Below are 27,208 nucleotides of genomic sequence, written 5' to 3' on the forward strand. Positions count from 1 at the left end.
TCTATGGTGCAAATAGCCAAGAGCAGTTGATCTGGATAATCCCCTCGTTTGGTTGTGACGGTGTTTACCGGAGAAGAAGTTCGGGGTCCCGGAAAGCAAGAATGTGGCCGTTTTGAGCTCATATATTTTGGCTATATTTCATGAAATGGACTTTGTTGGAGTTTGTTTGAATAATGTTGAAGATGACACCAGAGTTTTTTTTAATGTATCCTTGTACTTTGACGCCAAGGTGAAGAATAAAATGTTGAAAATTTGAAGTTATTCGAATGAGGTGGTTCGGTGAGCAGAGAGCAAATAATTTGACGGTTCGGCGGGAAGGTTGGGGTATTTAAAGGTCGAACCGGCAAGGATGCATCAGTTACAATCCGATCCTTGTGTCTGGTGTTAGAACTCCTTTAGTTTGTGAAGAAGAAAAGAAAAGAAAAGAAAAGTAAAGTGTAGTATATAAAGTAGTGTTTAGACATTTGTTTGTTTGGCTGTTAGTGTTCCGCATTGGAAATGTTTTCTTAAACATTTTCTGTGGTTTTTAATAGAAGTATTTGACTTGTGGCCTGTGAAACGTATTTAAGATTTCTGTCTGTGGTTAACTAGGGAGATTTTGAAGTTGTTCTTAATTCAAGTTGTTAGAGTACAGGATATTTAAATTGAAGACGGTAGTTTAATCGAAATGAAATCCTTTAAGTGTTAAACGTGTTAAGTGGTTTAAAAAGTTGAAGTGTTAATAGTGTACTTTGTGAAATTGGCGGAATATGTTGTGTTTTTGCAAGAAATCGTGTCATTTCGTTGGTGAGTGATGGAAAGTGAATTCATGAGCATGTAGATTGTGTAGCAAGTTCATTATTAAAATATTGTCTATCTGAAGTTCAATGTAGTTTTAAGTGATGGTGGTGGAATCTTGAAAATGAGTGAGAAGAAAAGAAAGCTGCAGCATTTATGTGTGCCTTGAGCTTGGACTGTTCATAGTGATCGTGGTGGATTTTGAAAATGAGTGAGAAAGAAAAAAGATGCAGCATTTGTGTGCCAAGTAGTAAACCATACGTGTGTGTTTTGATGCGTATAGTAGGAGATTGGAGGTGTTGTGCATATAGTGAAGTGGAAAAGAAAATAAATGTGCCGACAGCGACGTTTTGGTAAACGAGGGGTGAGGGCAGGTAAGTGACTATTGATGTTTAGTTTGTTTAGCGAGGTAAAGATAGGGATTTGACATGAATAAGAATATTGATATGGGTGAGCCAATTGGTAGCCTGCTTTGAGTGTATGAAAAATAAGCGGCATAAAGCACGAGACCCAGGGTCGGGTCGATGCATCTTTAGCTGACTACATTCCAAACGTTCGACTTTACTTTTATCCTCTTCGCCACTGATCGGCTTGTTAGCCGCTTGGTCACGTCTCTTTTCCTTTATATTCTTCACGAAAAGGTCGGCTCGCTAGCCGCCTGAGAGATTGGAGCGCCTGAACTTGCCTAGCTTATACTACAGACGGGCAAGGGGGGACCTAGTTGAGCTTTATAAGCATCTGAGGGGGCACTACTCAGTTAAGTGTCCTTGCTTGGAGCTGGCGGACGCTCGCCCCACAAGGGGTCACAGCTCAAGATTGAAGAAGCCGGAAAATCGTGAGGGCAAAGTTTTTCGGAGTGAGGGTTGTAAATTGTTGGAACAATCTACCAGAGTGTTGTGACGGCATCGAGTGTGAGCTCTTTGAAGAGAAGACTTGACCAACACTGGAGCGGGTTCAGGTACATTGAGGAGCCGGTGCATGCCCAGTATTTGACAACAGTGCGTGACCGATTGCCCGGGCAGCTAGCGAGCTGACCTTTTGGTGAAGAATATAAAGGAAAAGAGACGTGACCGATCAGTGGCGAAGAGGATAAAAGTAAAGTCGAACGTTTTGAATGTAGTCGGCTAAAGATGCATCTAACTGACCCTGGGTCTCGTGCTCGCAATTTTACTTGTGAATACTTAGGCTGTATGTAAAGGTGATTGTGATTGGTGGATGTGTTTTGGGTTGTATGACTTTTAGGAAAATGATTAAAGGAAAGGTAGAATTTTTTGGTAATAAAATAATCCTTGTTATTTAAAGTCATGGGAAGTTAAGATATGTTGGTATATTTGGTGAAATAGTGAAGAAAATTGTATTAATGAGAGTTTTGTAGTGGGTGTTTTTTTAAGATTTTGTAGTAGTTTATTTTCAGAAAATAGCAACCGCAAGGAAGTCGCAGTGGGCTGCCGCATGAGCGTTAAGTTGGAGCCAACTAGCGTGGGAAAGGTTGATTTTTGCAGAGACGTGACCGGCACAGAGGTAGACCCCGAATTTGGAGTTTAGGTGAATGAAATTGTTGAATGGGTGTTGTGTTTGTGCTGTTATATACTGGAGGCTATATAATGGTACTACACTCTCGGTTGTGTGTGTTTATGGTCGTATTTTGTTGTCGTCTGTTATGGTTCATGTGTTAGTTTTATACGCAGACTAGAGTGTTGTTAATTGTTATTGTGTATGTGCTTTTGTTTCATTAATTTTGACTAGTTTGTTGTAAATTTTGAAGGTTGATGCCTTTTATTGCAGGTGTACGGAAGGCTTATACTGTGGAATAGAGAAGAGAACGTGGTCTAAGTTTGTAGGTGATGGCTAGCGCGTCTACACTTGCGGTGAGGAATTCGTCAATATGGTATTTAAAATGGAAGGTGTAGTTGTGTTTGACTAAAGAGAAGTTGTAGCTGTAATATGAAAATTGAGAAGTGGTTCATGGTTAATATATTTGTATTGAGAATGAGTGTAAGTTTTATTGGTTAGGTAATAAATGGTTTTTTCAGGTTGTTGTTGTTGGAGGTGGAAGGAGCCGGTATTTTTTTGAGGTAGACTAGGGGAATAGTGAGGGTAAGTGACGTTGAAGTTTGTAAAAGAGTTGTTAAATTTTCAATTGATTTTTGGTCTTGTGCCGTAGAGCAATAGAAATGTTAAAAGTGGACATTAAAATAAATGATTGTGGCTTGAGTTTGGTAATGTTAAGTTTAAAATGTTGAATTTTGTGCCTCGGCTGTAGATTAAAGAAAATGTAAATGAGTTTTGATAAGTTGAGTTTATTATATAGTAGTGAGAAAGATTTGATAAATGGATAACGAATGACCTTTTTTTTTCAGGTTGGGGTCTGGTGGTGGTCCTCGGTTCTCTAGTGCACCCAAAAGTGCCTAGAGATGGGCACGGGGAGACATAAGTGAGGTGTATAAACCTGTGAAAGGGCACTACTTAGTCGAGGAACCGTACCCATAGCTGACTGACGCCCGCCTCACAAGGGGTCACAGCCGAAGTGGGGGTGCCGGCGGTAGAGCGGTACCGCTCTCGCCTCGCAAGCGGGACGTCTCGGGTTCGATTCCCGGGCCGGTGGAAAGTGGGTTGGACACACTTCCTAGACCCCCTGTGTCCCTGTTGACCTAGCAGTAAAGTAGGTACCAGTTGTAAATCGAAAGTTGCGAATTCGTATCTGGGTAAAAGTCGTCGGAGCTAGCCGACAAAATGTTAAAGACTGGAGGGTTGTATGCCCTTGACATAAAATGCTATGATCCTTTAGGCAAGCACAAAGTTGGCATGCTGCCTAGTTGGGCGGTGTAGGCGCTTGTGCCCTTCACCTTGCATGGGAATAAGGGGGGTGAGGGGGGATGCCCCTCGGCCCCTCCCATTCTCAAAAAGTGTGATAATGAGAAATCGAAAAATGTTAGAGTAGAATATAGTGTTGTGTTGACTGTATCGACTAACCAAGAGGAAGTATGGTCGCCATCCAGAGGTGGGGGAGAAGTCGATGTTGGAAAGGAGCCAAGTGTTGTAACCAGTCGCCGTGTGCAGCATGTGCTAAAAGGTAATGTATACTGTTAAGTGGTTGAAGGTGGGGTGTGTTTGATATGAAAATGAAGAGGGACTTTGGTCGTGGTTATTGATGTGGTAATTGTTTTGTACAGGAGTTGTTGCAGTCCAGAAGACGTGATTGGTGTGTGATAATCCAGAGGGACATTAACGCTCGACTGAATGTTGGAAATGAGAGGCAGTAAAGGTGTAAGTATTGTTATTGAAGTTGTACGTATACTTTGTTATAATTTGAAGAGTAGAGCATTTGTAACATTGACGTATTGTTTTTTGTTTTCATGTTGGTGGTGGAGGAGCGCGTCGACACTGGATACGGTGATGTGAAATTGTGCAATGTATTATTTGAAGGTGAGTTGTTATTGTATTTGAAAGTTGTAGGTAAAGTTTGTTATAAGAGGCAAGTGATATAGGAGTTTTTTCGGGTAGCAGTACCCAGTGATGTTTAAAGTTGGGAGAAATAAGCATGGTGCATTATGGAGGTTGTGTGAAAGGTTTCTGTTTTTCAGGTTTGAGGATGGAGTGGTGGTGGGTAGTGCCGTAACCAGGTTGGAGAAAGGGTGGACTACTACATGTATGGGGCTGTGCAATGGACTGTGTTGAGGAGAAGAAGCAGCAGCAGCAGGGGCGGCGGCGGTAGCAGCAGTGGCGGCAGTTGTTTAAGATAAGTAGTGTGGTGTGGTGCATCGTGAATTGTTTGTGATAGTTTAGGGTCATAGTGAATTTAGTTGTAAGAAATTGAGTATAATGTAATTGTTGGAAGACGTGTATAGTGATGTAAATTGTAGGTTAGTTTTGGATTAGTATATGTGGAGAATGGATGTAGCAGGTAATAGAAATGTTGGGACTAGTGTAGAGGCATATATATATAATTGGTGAGTGGCGTTGGAGCGGTTTAGGGCGTGAAAGGTTTATGAATTGTTGTGGGGGAACTAATGTGTTGATGTGTTTGTTTTTTTAGGCCGGATTGGAGTGGTAAGCGGCAGTGATGGTGGAAGAGCCAGTGGTTATTCGGCGACGGAGATGGGAGCGAAAGGGTAAGGAGCCGATTGTTTGTGTTAAAGAGGAAGCGTTTGTTTGAATTTGGTTAAGATGAAAGGTGAATTTGTTGTGGGTATGTATTGTAATTGTATAGAAGTTAGTTGGTAGCAGGCTAGTATTGTTGTTACACACTGGAGGCTGTGTAATGATTGGTACTAGCCTTGGTGAATGGTTTGTAGTAGAGTATGTGTATGTTGGTAAGAAGTTGGTATTTGTAGCGGTTTAAAAGGAAGCAATTTGGTTTTGGTAGATATGTCTAAGAGAGTGTATGCATGAACACTTTTTGGAATGGTGTTTATTATGGATGTTTTTTTTTCAGTGGAGCGAGTGGTGTAGGGTATGTTCCTCGTGGTAAGAGTAAGGAAGGAGACGACCAAGTATTGTGCATTTACCTCGGCGGTTACGAAGAAAGGAAGAGGCACGTCGACGACGGAGCCGGGAATAACCGCGGAGGTTGCTCCATACCAAGAGATAGTGTTTTTGTGGGTGAATTATTTGAGCAATGATAGTTTGCCCAGAAGTGTGGCCGTGAAGTGTATATTGTAGGTAGTATAAGAAGAGTTTCCCGAGTGACGAAGCCGACGGGTGGACTGCATTTGATAGAAAAGGCCATTACGAGTTGACCTCCATTGTTGTGTTTTGTCGGTTTCAGATTGAAGCGACGGGGCGAAGTCAAGTCGCTGTAAGGAGCCGAGAAGATGATGTCCTGTTAAAGTATAGCCGTCGTCCCTGTGACTGGAGCCGAGAAGAAGGCGTCCTGTGAACGTATAGCCGTCGTCCCATTGACTGGGGTGTATGGAGCCGAGAAGATGGTGTCCAGTGAATGTATAGGTGTCTGTGACTGGAGCTGAGAAGATGTCCCATGAACTTCTAGCCGTTGTCCTTGTGACCGGGGTGTATGGTGTCCAGTGAATGTATAGCTGTCGTCTCTGTGACTGGAGCCGAGAAGATGTCCCGTGAACTTCTAGCCGTCGTCCCTGTGACTGGAGCCGAGAAGATGTCATGTGAACCTAATAGCCGTGGTTCCAGTGACCGGGGTGTATGGAGCCGAGAAGATGGTGTACAGTGAATGTATAGCTGTTGTCCCAGAGAAGATGTCCTGTGTTCCAGTGACCGGGGTGTATGGAGCCGAGAGGATGATGTCCTGTGAAGGTATAGGTGTCGTGACTGGAGCCGAGAAGATGTCCTGTGAACCTAATAGCCGTGGTACCAGTGAGGGGAGAAGATGATGTCCTGTGAACGTATAGCCGTCGTCCCATTGACCGGGGTGTATGGAGCCGAGAAGCTGGTGTCCAGTGAATGTATAGCTGTCGTGTCTGTGACGATGTCGCGTGAACTTCTAGCCGTTGTCCTGGGTGTATGGAGCCGAGAAGATGATGTTCTGTGAATGCATAGGTGTTGTCCCTATGAAGATGATGTACTGTACTGTATTATATTGCTAAGTGTATAGAATATATGTATTTGAGTTGAATTTTGTGTTTTCTTTATTGCCTGATGTGCATTTTGAGTGACACATAAGGTAGAAGATGACGACGACAAGTGATTAGGCACCAGAAGAAGTGGAGCGACATGAGAAGATGAAGGTAATGTGTGAAGAATTGAGATTAGTTGATGTAATATGATTATATGTAAAGTAAAGTAAAGATGTTGAAACGCATCATTGAGATTAGTTGATGTAATATGATTATATGTAAAGTAAAGTAAAGATGTTGAAATGCATTATTGAGATTAGTTAATGTAATATGATTGTATGTAAAGTAAAGTAAAGCATCATTGAGTTTAGTTGATTATATGTAAAGTAAAGTAAAGATGTTGAAATGCATCATTGAGTTTAGTTGATGTAATATGATTATATGTAAAGTAAAGTAAAGATGTTGAAATGCATTGAGATTAGTTAATGTGTTGAATAATTTGACTTGTAATGCTGTTTTTGTTTCTCCCTTTTCTGACAGGTACACGGGAACACATGTGGTGTTGTTTAGAGTGTTTATTGAGCAACAAAGGTGATTTTTCAACTGAGAGAGTAGTTATTCCTCATTGGTTGTGAGTTGGTGTTTTGATGTTTGTTTGCAAACAAAAGCTCGGACATTGTCGATCTATCACACGACTAGTCCATAGACACGATATCTGTGTCGAGAGAGCTTTATGACTAAACCTATTGTCAATATGGTTAAAGTCAGTTTGCAAACAAAACATTAAAATACTAACTTAAAACTAATTTGGAATAACTACTTTCTTTCAGTTGAAAAATCACCTTTGTTGCTCAATAAACACTCTAAAATAACTTATATAATAAAAAACGGGCTGCCAGAACCTATCTTAAAAAGATAGCGACTTTGAAAAAAATCCCGTTTTCTGTTCAACTTAAGAAAATGGGAAACCATCAAAGAAAATGGGAAATTTCTCTGGCTCCAAAACTACCGTTTTCTACAAATCCAATATGGCTGTATGTTAACTTAGGAAAAATAAAGACATTGATTATATACTTTCTTTTATTATGCTCAAAATATTTCTATGTCCACATACATGAAAAATATACAGTCCACAAATAATGAAAAAATTTCTAAGTCCACAACACAACAAAAAAATACTAAGTCCACACAACAAAAAAATACTAAGTCCACAACACATGAAAAAAATACTAAGTCCACACAACAAAAAATTACTAAGTCCACACAACAAAAAAATACTAAGTCCACAACACATGAAAAAAATACTAAGTCCACACAACAAAAAATTACTAAGTCCACACAACAAAAAAATACTAAGTCCACAACACATGAAAAAAAACTAAGTCCACAACATGAAAATTTTTCTATGTCCACAAAAAACGAAAAATTTACTAAGTCCACACAACCAAAAACATACTTAGTCAACACCACAAAAAATACTAAGTCCACACACCATGAAAAATTTTCTAAGTCCACAAAGGATGAAAATTTTTCTAAGTCCACAACATGAAAATTATTCTATGTCCACAAACAACGAAAAATTTTCTAAGTCCACAACACAGGAAAAAAAACGAAGTCCACACAACAACAAAAAAATACTAAGTCCACACACCATGAAAATTTTCTAAGTCCACACAACATGAAAATTTTCTAAGTCCATAAAGGATAAAAAAATTTTCCAAGTCCACAAACATAAATTAGTCCAATTCCACAAGAGGAAAAAAAACTAAGTCCACAAACAAAGACAATATTTCAAAGCACAAAATATGAAAAATATACCAAGTCCACACACATTGAAAATTATTACAAGTCCACAGGATAAAATAATACTAACTCCACAACATATGACAATTTTTCTAATTCCACAAACAATGACAATATTTCCAAATACAAAAACAAACAATAAAATAATACAAAGTCCACAAACATCAAAAATATAATAAGTCCACAATCGATGACAATTATTCAAAGTCCACATACATTAAAAGTTATTCTAAGTCCACAAACATTGAAAATTATTACAAGTCCACACAAGTTAAAATAATACTAACTCCACAACATATGAACATTTATCTAAGTCCACAAACAATGAAAATTTTTACAAGTCCACACACGATACAAAATTATTCCCGGTCCACGGACGTAATACATTAATACGGAGCCACAGACGATAAAACATTTTCTATATCCACAAAATATTCAAAGTCCACAAACGATAAAATAATAACAAGTCCACAAACATACCAACTACACATACACAAAGGCTAAAATAATACTAACTCCACAAACATCATAAATTATTCCAAGTCCACATACATTAACAATTATTACAAGTCCACAGAGGATACAAATTATTCTAAGTCCACACAACATGACAAAAATACTCAGTCTACATTGAAAATTATTCAAAGTCCACAAACGATAAAATAATAACAAGTCCAAATACATATTAATTATTCAAAGTCCACAATATTCAAAGTCCACAATCATTATACATTATTCAAAGTCCACATAAATTGAACATTATTCCAAGTACACAAACAATAAATTATTCAAACTCCACAAAATATTCAAAGTCCACACAACATAACAAAATATTCAAATATCCACAAACATCATTAATTATTCAGTCCACATAAATTGAACATTATTCCAAGTACACAAACAATAAATTATTCAAACTCCACAAAATATTCAAAGTCCACACAAATTGATCATTATTCCAAGTACACAAACAATAAATTATTCAAAGTCCACACAAATTGACAATTATTCAAAATACACAAACAATGAGACATTTTCAAAGGATAACAATTATTCCAATTCCACACAAAATACACAATTATTCAAAGACCACAAACATCATCAATTATTCAAAGTCCACACGGGATAAAAAATTAGTCCGATTCCACCGGCGTAATACGTTATTCCGAGTTCGCGTGGGTCGATAATTATTGCCGGTCCTCGGACCCGACGCATACATTTCCCGGTCCACAAAAGGCAAAACAAATTCAAAGTCGACAAACATTATCAATTATTCAAAGTCCACAAAGGTTAACAATTTCAAGTCCACAAACAACTACAGGTTGTAACTCTCTAGTCCGGCATTCTGTGCTCCGCAAACTCCCGTGGTCCAAAACAATTTTACTTTCTCCAACAGGTACATAGGCAGTTTTTTTTTTTTTCTTGCAAATTATCATTATTATAGCAGGAGTATTAAATTGTGGGTCAGTGACTTATGCCCAGGTGGGCTAATCCCCTAAAAAAAAAAAAAACCCAGGAAATTAAGGTTTGTTTACATCCAGCACTTCAGCTGCTCTCTCTCTCTCTTTGTCTATAGAGTACAACATTTAACCCTTCAGCAATAAATAAGTGTTGCTTTCATATTCTTATGTACAGTAATGACGATATCTTTTCACATGTGCGCACTCACTTTTTTTATGGTTAACTACTTATATTGTTCCATTTTTTAACATTAAATAACATTACACGTACTTCAAACGAGCATATTAATTTTTTTACATTAATTTTACTGCAGCTAAAATCAGGGTCTTATTTTCTTCAGTTTTATATGTACAACCAATCGGTCACTGGTTTTGTGAGCTTTAACGTAAACGATGCCGGCAGCCGTCTCGTCTCGTCTCGTCTCCTCTGATATTCCACGTATTAATAATAAATTCTAGTGTTAATTTTGCACACACAAACATTAATTCAATAAAAACAAATTCACAAACATCAATTACAATATATATGAACAGTAAATAAGTGTTGCTTTCGTATTCTTACGTAAAGTAATGACGATATCTTTTCGCATGCCCACTTACGCGCGCGATCTCTTTTTTTTCTTTACCGTTATCGTTAGCTACTTCTATTGTTCCATTTATTAACATTACTTAAAACAACCATAGTCATTTGACTACAGCTACAGCCAAGGTCTTATTTTCTTCTCTTTTATATGTAGAACCAGTCAGTCACCGGTTTTGTAATCGACGAAAACAATGCCGTGTGTTTTAATATTCTACGTATTATTAATGAATTGTATTGCTCATTTTGCACACAAACAGTAATTCAATAAAAAAGACATTCAATAATGAATCTTTTCTACACGAGAGAAATGACGCTCTTTACGCGATTGTGCCAGTCGTCTGCACGTTGGCGGGCCGTTCAAACCCGTCGAAATTCCACTTTCCGCCGTCAAAATTTCTATTTATTTATTTTTGGCTCTGTTCCAATAAAATACGTTAAGAATTAAAAACTCTCCAAATTTCACGAGCTACTATACGACATTTAACCCTTCAATATGTCTTCAAAGAGGCCGTGATGCAGAGAAAGTGGTGCTAGTGCTTCCAAGCATAAGCACAAGTCACTATCTATCCAGGAAAAGGGTCAATTTCCATGGTCCGGTCCCGAGGTTGCCCGACTAGAGGTACGACATTTCGGTCCACAAAATATCTCACTTATTCAAAGTCCACATACATGCAACACATTTTCCAAATCCACAAACCAAAATAATTTCAAACTGCACAAATGACTATACTATAATCAAACAACAACAACAAGTCAAAACATTTTTCAAACTACAAATAACTTCAATCAATTACAAACAAACATATACAAGTCTACAAATATTCGAAGACGACCGATCCGCGGACGATTGACTTTCGTCGACGACGCCACATTTTTTACGACTCCGCGAACGAATCTACGACGACAAAAAATAACTCCGCGACTCCGGCCGTTCCGGTCGATTCCGACGACGCCAAACTCCCGACAAAATATTCCCGGTGCGCAATTGACACCCTTCAAATTAAAACCAATAACTATTCCACAATAAACAATTTCACAAGTCCACAACATTAACTTACACTCTTCAACTATTTCCCGATATATAACTGCCCAAACCCGACGCGACCGCGTATTCAAACTACAGACGGTACGTGCATTCTCGTCCTCGATGACAGTTACTTTCCAAATCTAAATAGAACTCCTCCTCTTCTTAACAACAACATTTAGTCAAATATCAACACAATATATCTAATTCACACTCACAACATATATATAACAACAAATAAATACAATCCAACATACACACAGCAGCAGTAATACAACCACAAATTCAATTGGTAACAACAAACATATACAGGAACACAAAAACAACCAACAAATGGGAGTAACAACAGGATCAAGAGCAATGGGAGGGTGAGAAACAACAAGGGAATCACAATCAAACAGAGGAGGAGAAGGAACAGACGCAGAACAAGCCAAAGAATAAACGAGGAAGACATATGGCGAAGAGGAGGAGTAAAAGAAGGAAACAGGAAGAAGAAGAGGACGGACAGAAGCAGGTAGGGGGGAGAAAAACGAAGGGAGTTGCAATGAAACGGAGGGAAAAGAAGCCGCACGACAAACACGTCAAAAAAGGAGGAGGAGGACGGGGAGGCAGAGGGAAAAGACAAAAAAGGGAGGGCTTACAAATTAAACATTGTGCTCGTATTCCTTCCCCTACTCGTCCAACAAATTTTATTATTATACAAACGCCTTCACAATAAACACCTTAACACGAGTGGAGCAACACGGAGTACGGGTGAACGAGTATAAATTCAGGCCAAAAATATATTACTGCTGCATTACGTATTTCCTTACCGGTAGATGTCGCGGTCTCAAAATAGGTACCCACGCGCACTCCACGACTGCCCGCTCTCAAACGCACTGCCACAATTACGTAAAACTAATACACCTGTCGAACCTTCCCGCCATTTCAAACACGCGACTCTTAGTTAAATCTACTTCCAAATCATTCTTTACGCATCTCGCGGGTATACTTTCGTTTGTGCGCCGCCTCGTCTCCGTCCGTTCTCCGTCGGTCCTCTTTCCCGTCCCGTAAACGGACCCCGATCGACCGTCGTCCGTATCCGCCCGCGCCCGCACCCGCCGCTTTACGTACGACCCTTTCCTAAACCGCCATTTACTAAATTCGTCGTCGTCCGTCCCACGTCGAAAGGTTATTGCGATCGTCGCTTCCGCCAATTCCTCTACCGCGCGACTTCTTTACAATCCCCGTCGCATCCGTTTCTCACAATTACGCCGACTCGGCACTGACGAGTCAATTCCTTTAATACCCTACAAAATATATCATTCGTTGTCCCCCCCCACCACCATCCTTATCACCTTTTACTTTATATCTTCACTAATATATAACTACTCTCTCTGTCCTAAAAAACCCACCAAATAGTCATCATTTCTCCATTCTTATCGGTTACCACAACAACACCATCTATGTCGGTCCGATCTCCCCCGTTCTTTTACTTTCAAAAGGCGCACTTCCCCGCCGCCGCCGCCGCGTTCTCTCGTATTTATGCTGCCGTTATTTACGGATGCGTCCCGCCACAAATGACGTGCGCGCCGCATTCCGTGACGTTCTACGATCGTAATCATCTCCCCAAATTAGTGCAAACACCTAGTGATCACAGGCAACATCTTCAATAAATTCATTCTCGACATGTATCGACTTCCTCCGTCTTCGCAGAGTCGGTCTCTAAAAACAATACTACAAACATTATAACAATCGTTACAAACAACACGTACATTCATTTTACACGTTAAATCGTCTTTAAAACAATCGCGCCGGCCCGACATTGATGCGTGTCTCCTTCTGCGTTGACGAGTGTCTTCCCGCACTCGGGAGTGTGGCGTTCTTCCCGTGTTCCGGAGCATCTTCCTCGCGCGTCGACCGGTGTCTTCGTCCGCAGTCGACGAGCGTCTTCGTCCTCGGTTCCCGAATGTCTTCGTCCGGACCGCTCTCGTGCGCCGACTGTACGAGCCGTCTCCGACTCGTATCGGCGCGCTCCTCCGCAACTGAAACGGACAAATTACTGTCAAAATATATCGACAATTATCTACTATTACAAATTCTACTAATTCCCAAACAAACTTCATCTAAGTTCATTCTTTCTACAGTATACCTATACACAAACATATCTACACACTATTGCCAACTAAAACACACAGGCATACTCGACTACCCCACAATTACGTCCCGCACAAATTACTCCTCCCGCTCGTGCCGTACGCGGGCGCCGACGTCGCGCTCTGCCGTATCTCCGTAAATACCCGCGACCCCGTCGCCTAATACAAAATCAAACTCGACGCTCCTCCACCCGTCGGTACGGTGTGCACGTCGCCACCTCCCATACTTAACGATTATCAAAAAACATACAATATACCTATACATAACATAATATTAATTGTACATATTCGTACCATTCCCAAGAACTCGAGAAATCTATAAGACGATTGGGAAAGTCCACTCGATCCGGACCGGTGTACTTTACGACCGAATGTACGTCGTGCTCTCGAGGTCGTACCATTTACGTCTGTGAACGTAACTTCCGCAGATGTCGCGTAAAAATACGCGACGACGGAGAACCGGTACGAGGATAAACGTGTTGGCGGTGAACCAAAAACTATACGGCGAGTTCTGCTATAACGCGTGTTTTGACGACGCGATTTATGAATTGAGGAACGATATTTGTAAAACGCGAACTCGTTTCCTCCGACGCGATTCCACTCGAACGATTGTTATGGCTTCGGTTCACGTTCGACATCGCGTGTTCAATTGAGTTATGTGTTTTGTTTGTGAACAATTGCAGAAATAATGTATGTAATATTTATGTATACAGTATACCTATATATTATAAGTCAATTGTAAAATTTTACATAAAAGAGACAATCAAATTACATAGCGTTTTACACCAGCGCTCTCTTTACATCACACAGTGTTTACGGTTCACGTTCGACTTCGCATATTCAATTGATTTTTGTGTTTTGTTTGTGAAGAATTGCAGAAATAATTTATGTAATATTTATGTATACAGTAAACCACTCACAAGGTCCTACAGTGACAACAAAGGGAAAGTGACCTCGACTGTGACCGTCTGTGCCTATTTTTAGCCGTCCTTGTGGTCGGTAATGCATATCGGTATATTTACTGATCATAATACTTATCTCCTATAAATAATTCATTTGAAATTTATTTTTGGGCAAAGAATATTCGGTAAATGACTGCGTTAATTCTTGAAACTACCCACATTGGTAAATTTAGGACATAAATGATGAACGGAAGTCACGTCACGGATTCGGAGTTTGGTCCTTAACGATCGCCATAAATGTACATTGCCGGGTATAATGGTAGCCTCCCTTTTTCCAGAAAAAAGTATATAAATTAAAGAAAATACTTGCAGCATATTTAATATATTACAGTATATTATAAATAAATAAATCAACAAATAAATTCAAATTCCCTTATCATCCTGTGTTATAAACTCGAGTCCCCGAGCGAGTACACAAAAAGAAAACGCACGACCGACACATCCTCGAGTGGATAGAGAACGGACATCTCTACTGGGGGACTCGAACGTTTCTCGTGTTTTGTGGGCGCTGTAGCATAAGATGAATATGTAAATTGTAAAAATTTAAATAAAAGAGAAAAACAAAATAAGTAGCGTTTAAAGTGTACTTTACATTGTGGCTTGGCGCAGGGTTATGCAGTGTTTACAGTTCACGTTCGACATCGCAAGTTCAATTGATTTATGTGTTTTGTTTGTGAAGAATTGCACAAATAATTTATGTAATATTTATGTATACAGTATACCTCTACAGTATATTTTAAATAAGAGAAAAACAAAATACATAGCGTTTTAGACCCGCGCGCTCTGTTTACTCCACACTTTGTTTGAAACACGTGTGAAATTTTTAAGTGTCCTCGGTGATTACTGTTTCTCCAATTTTGTGACTATGGAAAAGAAGAATATCTCTGGGAAGCACTCTGGTGATCATAAAAGAAAGGCTATAACACTCGAAGAAAAGCTTGATGTTTCATGACTCCTCAACATCAATCTTCTCCCCCATCAAGTTATATTCAGATTTTTTCAAGGTCAAGTGTAACATTTACTGTATGATTTCAATATTAGATATCAATGTAACATTTATTTAGACTGTACTACGAAATTTTTGTCGATTTGGAGTAATCTGCACCTAACCCTATTTTCTCCATAAGCCCTGTCATTTCTATTACACGAATTTCTATAACACGATGTTTTACAAGAACACAACTATCGCATTATAGCAGAACTACCCGTACTCGAAAGGAAACGTCTCGTATGCATCCGCGTAAACTCGATACGCCTCGTCTCCTCGGGACGTGTACGGCGATGAGGATAATCTTACGTCTGCGTTCAAATGGTGCAATGTGTCTGAGGAGGATCCCTAATTACACTTTTAAGGGAAGTGGATATACCCACGCCACGAACTTTCGGCTTCTGTTCCGAGGGATCGTCCCGTGTACCCGCCTCCGGCGTGCCGCGTTCCTATTATGACCCGCAATGTGCATACAATAACGCCTACTTGCAATACAGTATAAAACATAGGACATAAATACATATACCTCATCCTCCATTACAAGCTACTACATTCTTAACCCTTACACCCAGGTGACGTCCATCTGGTCTCCCCTTTGTGGAGGAGGGGGTGGGGAGAATTCATCTTGTTTCTCGATTTATCCCAATAGGAAGGGAGGGGGAAGTGCCAGCAGCACCCTAACCCTTGGCTTAAACTCCCATTTTTTAATAATACTTTTCATATTGTATCCAACACTTTTAGACCAGATATGACACCTTCAATTCTATATCTCTATGCTAAATTAAGTACTCTCATTATAACACTTGTAATGTCCGTCCCTCTACGCATTTTCGATGGCACCCGAGTCTCGTCGTCGGTCGCATTTTCATTTCTCCCTCGTTATCTTTACGTTCTACTACTCTTTTACTCGTAAATTCCCGTCTTATTTCCTCTCGGTCACCGGTCAAAACTTCCTTCGATATTTCGTCGACGACGCGCCGCTTAATAAATTCTCGTCTCCCTTAAAAACCTTCCACTTACTCTACGCAATTCCTACGGAGACGCCGAGGCACGCCACATACGCATTCCTATTCTTCAGAGAACCATTAAGTAAATACCGTACACTGCGATATAAACATTACAATACGGCGTCGTCCGACATTCTCACCCGCGGTTCGAGCGGCGTCCTCGGCCGGGGTCCGTCGAGTCGCCGGTCCGCACAAAAATGACGTTTCTGACTCCCGTCGGGTGACTGCAAATGAAAAATTAAGGTTAAAAAATATACATAGTCAATTAGGCATGCAAATTATACATGAACCCTTGACACCTAACCCAAATATCCGAGTACATTCTCTAAAGACCTGGATACATTTGCCAAACATACACTTTCCATTGGAAAATCTTACATACTTAGGCAGCCACCAAACGGGGAGATACCACCTCCGCAGACAATATTGGAAGCGTAATGTGTCGTCCGTGGTAGATCTTCCTGCTACGTGGCATCCCTAAAATTGTGACCGAGTCCCGGGTCGCTCGTCTGACTCTCTGCCTCGTTAACACGCGATTGCGGGGTCTCGATTGTTTCTCTTACAACACAACATAAATCTATTGTTCCTCACTTTTGATTTTTTTTTCCATTTTGTATTTCTTTAAGGTTCTTCAGTATTATTGTTACATATAAACTAGGTTACCCCATATTTATGGCAATATGTTTTATTTTACTTGTGCAATAATGCGCCACTTTGAATGCGCACGCGTGTTTTGGTTTCGTTTTTACGGACGGTCCCGAAAATATACCGGAGAGAGCGTCGTCGTTTGTGTCGTCGTCTGAGCCTCTCGCATCATATTTCGTTGATATCCACCAAAAATGAACACTGTAACTTCAACAATTATTATTATTATTACATTTTCGCCCCGATGTGGGTCGGTGACCCGTGCCCGGGTGGGCTAATTCCCATAAAAAAAATACGTATTATTTATTTACTTTGCACTTTTATACGTACGAGTGTCGACGAAATTAATCTGCAGTTATTTACGCGATCTCATTTCTTGCGCACTTTCGACGGTTCGACGCGTGCCCTCGTTCTACTCCGGATGCACGTCAAATACCCGACGACGACGACGACCCCTCCGGGAACGTCGTAGCGTCGACCTCCGGCGCGCCCCGCGACGAGAAGACCGCTCCGGAATTTCGACGAGACGTCACGTCGAACGGCGTTCCGGACTATACCCTCGACGATGACTGCGAGTGGCCTCGGACCAAACCCCACGCCTCCCGAGACACGGTCGAGTGAGGCTTCGGTCTCCGTGCTCGCCGATCGCCGCAATATAATACCAATTAAAACACTGCACTGTATGGCAAGTCTACCCTACAATGAATCCCCAAATCTGCTGTACCAAACATTCACTTGCCTAAAACGGTTAGCACAGACACATCCACCCAGGCAAAAGAGGGGACTTCAATCGACTACTCTTGTTACGGCGGAGGAGCCGCGCGCTCGGTCCGTGGGCGTCAAACCCGAGCGTTCCTTTAATCGCGGGCTGTGGTTCCGCCGGAAGATGCCGTTCCTTAATTTCTGCAACGTGAAAGCCCGTCCTCCCAATTTCTCGCACGGCAACCGCCGGACGCGACCGCCTGCCGATGCCCTCTGGGTCCCACGCCACCCAAACAAACCCACCTAACTTTAGTAAATGGAAACGTACGTGCCCGAGAGTGGCGTACGAGTATTCTACGCGTGTCGCCGCATTATTCTCCCGCCGAATGCATTCGCCGCTGCGCATTTCGATGCGTTTTCCATTGAAGGACTAGGGTGTGGTTAGCAAATTATTTGTTCCTCTAATTGACATATATACAACTTATAAACCCTTCTTCACACTCACAATTTATAATTATAGTCACATATTTTATAGCAAACTCCAATAAACTTATCTAATATTTATCCCATTAATATCAACACTAATAACTGGTCACTTCGACTAAGTGTGTGTAGTGTAATTGTAATCACACAAAATGGTACATTATTAATAAGGTGACCATCATATACTATAAAACTTATTAAATAAAACACAAAAAAGGAACGACAGGTGCTAGGAGAGAAAGGTGGTATGTGGAGGGAAGGGATAGAGGGGTGGAAGGGAAGGATAATAGATAAGGAAAGGAAGAATGGTACGTGAAGAAAGGGAGGGGGGACAGATGGTGGGATAGAGGGGTGGAAGGGAAAGATAATAGATGAGGAAAGGAAGAGTGGTAAGTGGAGGGAGGGATACATTTAGCTGGAGGTAGAGGGAACAAGGGGTGGTATAGTCGTCAAACTATCCGTTAATCTTTAACGTCGTGTACTCGGAGCTTCCGTCTTCTCGAGTGCCGGAGCGGGTCGCCGCAGTTGTTTTGGGGGTCGACCGCCGGGCAAGTTTTAGCATTCTTACTCAATGAAATACTGTACATTACAAATACACGTATAATATGACCTTAAGCTAAAATAACCGTTGACTGAGCTTTAGTTATCCTTAAAATAGCATCCATAAAAATAGAAAAACACGTAGGTTATTCTCGACGATCGTCTCGCGTCGGAGAGCGGCACTCGCCGACCCGTCTCCGGAGCGACGATCTACGGTCGTTCTTCGTGTCCTTCTCCCGGATCGCGCTTCCGCTGCCCGAGGCGACTTCTTCTGTGGGTTAAGTTTGTGATGTGAATGCTGCCTGCATTTAATAATTATACTGCACTACATCTATACAACCATTGCATAGGGTATTATAAATCAATCATAATGCCCTCGTAAAATATCGTGTTGATCATTTTTAATTTGTGTCGTGTACCGGTAAGCAGAGTGTCGAGTGGCCGGAGGTGTGTCCCGGGCCGACGGCGAGACGATACCCTACGTGATGGAACTAATCTACGATCGTAACTAGTCTATTGCTAGAAAATGCAATATACTGCACGCGAGACTACGTAAACGAGTACTTCTCGCAAACGACGACGGACCGTACGACTGCGCAATACGGGCCGAATCTCGAGCGGGCCCGCATCCGCGGACGGACCGCCCTCGGCGTGCCCGTCGACGGACACGCGCGCGACAAAAATCGCCACGACTATTTACTAAACGAAGAAACGGGACGTCGACGACCCGACGGCATTGTCGAATATTACGTCGTCGACGCGGTTACGTAAAATTGTTACCGGTCCCGCGTACGCGTCGGTGACGCGAGGCGCATTCCTAGAGAGCTAATAGCTTTAAACCAAATTTGGACTCAATTAAAGTGGTTTCAATGGAACAATTTACTTTGGTACTCGAGACTAACACAAAATACTAAAAAGACCCAATATACCCAAATGCACCTCGGCCCATCTCCTACAAAACATCGTTTTTGTAGTATCGCGTTAAAACGGACGCTCGTAAATCGACGCGGCTAAAATTACGAGACGCGAAATGGCCCGTTTACTCGTGATCGGATTCGCGGCAAGATGGGGAGGAGGGTTATCGGTTTGACAGTTGATGCCAAGGTCTAGAGCTTATTTATTTATCTGTCCTTAACAGTGACTTTCAGGTTTTCTCTTATGAAATATCACTAAACTGACTTGGAAGAATATAATTAACATTGCTGGAATTCTTATAAAATTGTGATTACTTTGAATATAAACATGCTATAGTTCACATACAAATTTTAGTTGTAACTAATTTTATTACAAAGGGCTACAAATTTTTTTCTCTTGTGCAAAATATACAACGTTTATGTTAAAATTATTAGCCGTCTTGTAACGATTTTAGCAATGCAAATTAAATTCTAACTTTTGTCTGTGATATTACTTAAGATAAAGCCCGGCGACACCGACGGTTGGCGCCCGGGTCTGTGGCGCATTTTTTCCCGGCCGGGAAATGACCCGGGTGACTATAATTAACATTCTTGGGATTCTTGTAACATACTGATTAATTTGTATATAAACATGCTATAATTTCCACTAGACATAACAATTTTAGTACCCAAATCAAATTAGTACAACAAAACTCCAGCTTTGCACTAAGGTCAATTATTTCTTTTAGTATGCTGTGTGCATGTAAATGGATGAAGAAATTGATGTAAATCTACCCAAAAATACAGTTCAAAAACTTTATATTATAAAATGTACTACAGTACTGTACACTAACGTACAACAATTTTTATCTCTCGAGCAAAATATATGACGTTAACATTCAAATTATTGGCTGTCTTGCAAGGATTCCAGCAATGCAAATTATAATCTCCTAACTTTAGTCTGAAATATTATGTAAGATAAAAACTGTAAGCCTAAAACCCTGGCTCAACAGATGGGGGAGAGAGTTAAGAGGAGATGTTTGACAGTTTGAGCCGAAGGTCTCTGTGAGTTTATTTAACAGTCCTACTAAGCTTCTCTCATTTTAAAATGCCACTGAAATGACCTGGTACAATATAATTAACATTGCTGGGATTCTTGTAACATACTGATTAATTTGAATATAAACATGCTGTAATTTGCACCGGACATAACAATTTTTGTACCGTAATCAAATTAGTACAACAATGCTCCGGCTTTGCACCGAGGTCGTTTATTTCTTTCACGTTTCTTTTATTGTGGTGTCTGCATGTAAATGGATGAAAATAAATGAAGAAATTGATATAAATCTACCCAAAAATACAGTTGAAAAACTTTATATTATAAAATGTACTACAATTTTTATATCTTCAACAAAATACAGTATATATAATGTTTATATTCAAATTATTGGCTGTCTTGCAAGGATTCCAGCTATGCAAATTGTAATCCCCTAACTTTAGTCTGAGATATTATATAAAATAAACACCTTAAAGCATAAAGTTATCACCAATGTTTTGTCTGGGAACACAAGGAGGGAGGTAGCCAGCGAGCAGGGGGGGGAAGTGAGGTGACAATGTCTTTATTTATTTGAGATAAGATTTGACAGTTGGCGCTGAAGGCCCGAGTGTTTATTTATCATTACTTAAGAGTGACTAAGCTCTTCTCATAATTTGCCACCCAAACGACCTGGGTGAATATAACTTGTAAGATAGTATTTGAATATCTGTGTAAACAATCTATATTTGCCATAGACATAACAATTTAAGTACCGTAATCGTTTAGTACACGTACAGTAAGGGTTTGCACTCGGGTCCATTGTTAACCGAGGGACCGCTGTAATTGCAGTATACTTATACTGTACAATATTGACTAAATTCACTAGATAACGTACATCACTAATGGTCGGTAAAACTTGTCAAGTCTCTCGGTATGAGTGGCACGTGTTAGTGCTCGAGTCTCCCGTCGTGGAAGTCCGTTTTCTCTCCCTTCGGGATGCCCGAGTCCATTTTCTCTTAATCTTAGAGTGCAGTGCACCAGAGACTTCGTTATTCCTCAGTAATGACACAGAATTTCAAATTGCAACCCCAATTGCAACTAGGGTTGCAATTGTTGAGGCAACTAGATATGTCCGATTACAGCAAATGTGTTATTGTCAATTTGTAGGTGAAAGATTTTATCCTCAATAGATGTAGGTTAACATTACACCTGGAGGAAAATGCTTACTAAAGCCTAAGGAATGATATTCCTTTAACACATAACATCTAGCCAGTACGGGAAGGATCGTCGTGTCTCCATCAGGGGGGTCTTGGAGTGGTGGTCCAGCAGGCATCACGGAAGTGTTTTTTCGAGGGGGGGCACGGACGTACGGTCGGCCTTTCACATACGCGGGTTTAGCATTCACGGATTCGCAAATACGCGGATTGCCCCGCCAGAGGAATATTCTGTACATTGAAGTAATTGAAGTACAGTCGGCCCTTAACATTCGCGGGGGTTAGGTAACAGAGATACCCGTGAATGTTAAAAATCCGTGTACTATTGCTACCCCCCCCCAAAAAACAATCCCTGGCCCCCCCATGTCCTTATTTACCGTATATACCTGTGTGTAGTTCGAGTTTTTAAGACAAAATTATTTGGCAAAAATTGGGGGTCGACCTCTTAACGGGTAATAGTTTCGTTAGGTTGAAAAATATTTACCAGTAACTACCAGAAAACAATGGAAACGATGCACCAACACACCACCAGCTGTGAGTGTCGGTACAGTTGCCAGGGCAGATCTCTTGCGAGCCCAAAGTAGCCAAATCCATGGTATGGTAGCACAGGACGATGTAAAACAAAGTATTCATTCATTAAAGTTAACTCGTAGATACTGGACATAAATTTTTGTTCATTACATTTGAAGCATCAATCTTTGTTAATTAAATTTGAAACAAGAAAAAACTACGATACTGGATTTTCATTAAAATATTACATCACAAGTATATTTTACCTTAACCGTGACTGAATGAATATATTCTCGGAAATAAATATGGAAATGTAATATTTTTGCTGGAATGACGTACATATTATGGTGGGAAGTGGGATAAAATCATGACGAAACACTTTCGCTTTCTTTCGTTGTTCAAAATATTTTACCGTAATCGCTTTTCGAATGGTTTTCAGTTAAAAAACTGTTGCATCACAAGTGAATTAGGATAGAATATTATTGTAATACAACAGTTTTTTAACTGAAAACCATTCGAAAAGCGATTACGGTAAAATATTTTGAACAACGAAAGAAAGCGAAAGTCTTTCCTCGTGATTTTATCCCACTTCCCACTATAATATGTACGTCATTACAGCAAAAATGTACGACTGCATATTCAGTATTCAATCACAGTAAAATAAATATAACAACAGTATAAATAATCCAATATCGCCAATTTTTATTTCAAGTGACTGTCTTTAAAACCAATATTTCTATAATAATTAAACATTATGTCCAGGTAATCTAAATTGGCAATAAGGTAATCTTTGTTTACATAGATCTGTCTTCTACCACTGGTTTGGCTGCTTTGAGCTGCCAGCGAATCCGCACCGGCGGCATTACCGACACTCACAGCGGTGATGGCGACAGACTACTGGTAAATTTTCAGCCTGGCAGCGTATTACACCGTTTGAAGGCCTATTTGCCAAGCCAGTCTTCAAACTACACACAGGTATATACGGTAAATAAGGACATGGGGGGCCAGGGATTTTTTAGGGGGGGGGGGTAGCAATAGTACACGGAATTTTAACATTCACGGGTATCTCTGTTACCTAACCCCCGCGAATGTTAAGGGCCGACTGTATATGCTATCGGATGTTAACCGGCGCACGACTGTATGTGTTTTTGAAAGATGCAAATCCTCCGAGGATTCGCATCGCACGTAGCGCGAATTTGGATTGCGTGTCGTAAACGGACGCCGAGCCGGTCATTACCGGGATCGTACGTCAAATGAACCGAGGAATTATCGGAAAGACACAACGGGGAGAGAGGCGCTATTATTAGCCTTCGCGACGAGGGTACGCGCAACGCTCGAATAACTCGGCACAATGGGGCGAGCGAACCCTCGGGCATCGCGATGGGTTACCCGCCGCTAAACGACGGGCGACGCGCCGATTAAAATCCTATTTTGACGTTAAACCGACGCCATTTACGTATCGATAATATTTGGCAGATCCCATTTAGACCAATATATTGTATATTGCTGTACCTGTTCACTCTAATATCAACTACTATTTGCTCCGTCACTCCTCAAAAATCAGACGTGTCGTCGACGACTACATTGTGCATCTCGGTACGAATAAAACCGTCGCTACGACGCGGTGGCGAAACGTATGCCCCGAGGTCCGTCTCGGTCTAGCTCGTGACGTTCCAAAACTCTTCCGTTTAATGTATATTCCGATATTTTTGTAATCCTCGGTCGGGGCCTCGCTTCTAACCGGCACGATACATACATTAATATAGCTCAATGAATTTCTTGTTATAGTAAAGCATATACCGTACGGTCGTATGTCACACGAGGACGACTCCCTCGCTACCCGCCGTCTACGGCTATTGCTCATATAGTGACCGGATGTACCTGTACCAACTTATGCTGATGCACTGGGGATCACAGCAAAGTATTTCATCTAGAGTTTCAAATTTTACCGCTAGAAAATTCAATCGATACTTTTTGGGGGACCGTACATAATTTGGGGGGAACTGTTTTCGTTGTAGAAAAGTATCTTGGCTTTTATAATGTGAGTCTATAGGAATAGTGATTCGATTTACCATAGGTTTTTATAAGACACAGTACTCTTTCAAACTGGGGAATGCCTGTAGAACTTTCCTAACATTCAAAGTACCACAACAATATTAAATACAATACCACAGACTACTTGAGGTCCAGTAAACTTTATGTCCAGCCAACTTCATTCTAGTTCACATCAGGTCCACTGTAGGCAGTGTTGGAGAAAGTGCCTGAAAATATTACTTAAGATAAAGTACTGCACTGTTGATATGTAAAAATTTAAACTATGTCCTGTAGTCTTCTTCAAAACTATGCAAATAAAAGTTTACTCAACTCAACTGATTCATATAAGTAGAAAAAAGTATTTAGAGTACCACAGCATTTATAGAGTATCATAATTAATAAACAATGACATTATGTTTTGAAAACGAAAGTTAAAGTTATTAATATACTGTACTGTACTTTAAAGAACCACGAAATAAACACACATTCAAAATTGGGTATGGGATGAAAAACGTGAATCTGGGCCATATTTTGGAAGTGTCGCGTACCGCCGACGCCAATGGGACGCGACTTTACGCACAAACATTTACATAAATGCCCACTTTTATAGGATTACTGTACAAGTGTACTGAAATACAAGTACAGGTTGTACCTCTCCGGTCCGGCAACCACGGGACCCGACCGGTGCCGGACGCCGGAAATTTCCCGACCGTGGAAATTCGCCCTCTTCCTGGACAGATAGTGACTTCTGTTTACACTTGGAAGCACTAGCACCACTTTCTCTGCTTCGTGGTCTCTTTGAAGACATATTGAAGGGTTAAATGTCGTACAGTACCTTCTCAAATTTCGCGAGTTTTTAATTCGACGTTTTCTATTTGAACGCACAAAAAAAGCCGACACATTTAAAACTTTTGACGGCGGAAACTCAAATTTCGACGGGTTTGAATGGCCCGCCGACGTTCGGACGACGTGCACGATCGTGTAAAAGGCGTTATTTCTCTTATGTACGAAAGATTCGTTATTATTTATTACTGAAAGTCTTTTGGATTGAATTAATGTTAGTGTGTGCAAAATGAGCAATACAATTCATTAATAATACGCTCAATATTAAAACGCGAGGAAATGAGACGGCACCCTTTTCGTCGATTACAAAAACGGTGACCGACTGGTTCTACGTATAAAACTGAAGAAAATAAGACCCTGGTTGTAGCTGTAGAAAAATTAATATGGTTCTTTTAAGTAATGTTAATACATGGAACAATAGAAGTAGCTAACGATAATGGTAAAGAAAAACAGAGATCGCGTATGCGAGTGCGCACGCGTGAAAACGTATCGTCATTACTTTACGTAAGAATGTGAAAGCAACACTTATTTACTGTTCATATATATTTTAATTAATGTTTCTGAATTTGTTTTTATTGAATTAATGTTTGTGTGCAAAATTAACAATACAATTTATTACTAATACGTGTAATATTAAAACGCGCGACGAGACGAGACGGCTGCCGGCATTGTTTTTGTTAAAGCTTACAAAACCGGTGACAGATTGGTTCTACATATAAAACTGAAGAAAATAAGACCCTGATTGTAGCTGTAGTAAAATTAATGTAAAAAAATTAATATGCTTGTTTGAAGTAATGTTATTTAATGTTAATAAATGGAACAATATAAGTAGCTAACCATCAATGGTAAAAAAAAAAGTGAAACTGAGCGTATGTAAGTGCGCAAACGTGAAAACATGTCGTCGTTACTCTACTTAAGAATATGAAAGCAACACTTATTTACTGCTAGAATATATATTGAAGGGTTAAATGTTATGCTCTGTATAGACAAGCACAGAGAGAGAGCTGCCGGATGTAAACAAACCTTAATTTCCCCCGGCTTTGTCGTTGTTGTTTTTTTACGGGGATTAGCCCACCCGGGCATAGGTCACTGACCCACATTGGGGCCTGAGGGGCAAAAATTTAATACTCCTGTAATAATAATAATAATAATAATAATAATCAAGATTAAAAAAAAAAAAAAGCTGCCTATCTACCTATTGGACAAACTAAAATCGTTCCGGAGCACAGAATGCCGGACTAGAGAGGTACAACCTGTACTCTAATACACTCGGCTCGTACGCCCAATGACACGACGTGAAGTGACGACGTCGGTATTACCTCCCAGCGGCGTTTCTCCGTTTGCCGTTAACGGCGTCGTGTGCGAGACCGGACGGGTCTGTACGGTCGAGTCTCGACTTGTCGTACCGAGGTGTGTTGTTGGTCCTTGAAGCTTCCTGGAAATGTGACCAATAGCTATATAATACACAACACTGTAAAACTATTATATTATAGGCAGGGATTATTTGACCGGTACTCGGCACAATAACCGCCGCTTATTTGACAGAGATCTAAAATAAAACTAAATCCTTTTGTCAACAGAAATTATACAATTAAATAATACCATAATGTAATGACTTGTTTAATGCCCCCAACCATCCCGACTACAATCCTATACGATCCCCGCAGGTCCCGGTCAAATGGCCGACGGTTATTTGGCCCAGAATCGTGGTCAAATAACATCTTCGTACACTTATAATAAAGGCACTTGTTTGTTTAGTACCACGTGGAGAAACTGATTACTCAAATAGGTTAGGTTAGGTTGAAATAATCTTGTTCCAATGGTTTTTGATGTATTTTCAACTTTTATGACCTTCGGAAAATAGCTGCACGGCCAAAACGATAATTTTACCAGTTTTTATTTGGATTTTTTCTAATAAATAAATATGATCTTAATTTCCTTACACTAACAAAAACAATGAATCTTCCAAAGTGAGTTAGACTTTCAACATGAAGGGTTAAAAAACAACATTGAAAACCCTACCTAACCTAATCTAAACTAC

General features: G+C 40.4%; 1 protein-coding gene and 1 long non-coding RNA gene across 3 annotated transcripts; one reads left to right on the forward strand and one right to left on the reverse strand.

Moving 5' to 3' along the window:
• Window positions 1–3,610: 3,610 nt before the first annotated feature.
• LOC121854031 lies at window positions 3,611–4,575 on the forward strand. 2 transcript variants are annotated; one of them, XR_006086458.1, is made up of 3 exons: window positions 3,611–3,850; window positions 3,951–4,203; window positions 4,362–4,575. It is a non-coding gene; the product is annotated as an uncharacterized LOC121854031 (long non-coding RNA). The 2 variants fall into 2 exon arrangements; XR_006086459.1 differs by having other exon boundaries at window positions 3,951–4,044.
• Window positions 4,576–12,266: 7,691 nt separating this feature from the next.
• On the reverse strand, window positions 12,267–27,051 carry LOC121854030. Its single transcript, XM_042348416.1, has 4 exons — window positions 26,487–27,051; window positions 24,460–24,551; window positions 16,408–16,491; window positions 12,267–13,199 (listed from the first exon to the last, which is right to left on the reverse strand). The coding sequence occupies exons 2-4, from the start codon at window positions 24,504–24,506 to the stop codon at window positions 12,944–12,946; spliced, it is 387 nt and encodes a 128-aa protein (XP_042204350.1). The 5' UTR covers window positions 24,507–24,551; window positions 26,487–27,051; the 3' UTR covers window positions 12,267–12,943.
• Window positions 27,052–27,208: the final 157 nt, after the last annotated feature.

Source organism: Homarus americanus, unplaced genomic scaffold (assembly GCF_018991925.1).
Source record: "Homarus americanus isolate GMGI-L3 unplaced genomic scaffold, GMGI_Hamer_2.0 scaffold41012, whole genome shotgun sequence".
Classification (NCBI taxonomy): Eukaryota; Metazoa; Arthropoda; class Malacostraca; order Decapoda; family Nephropidae; genus Homarus; species Homarus americanus.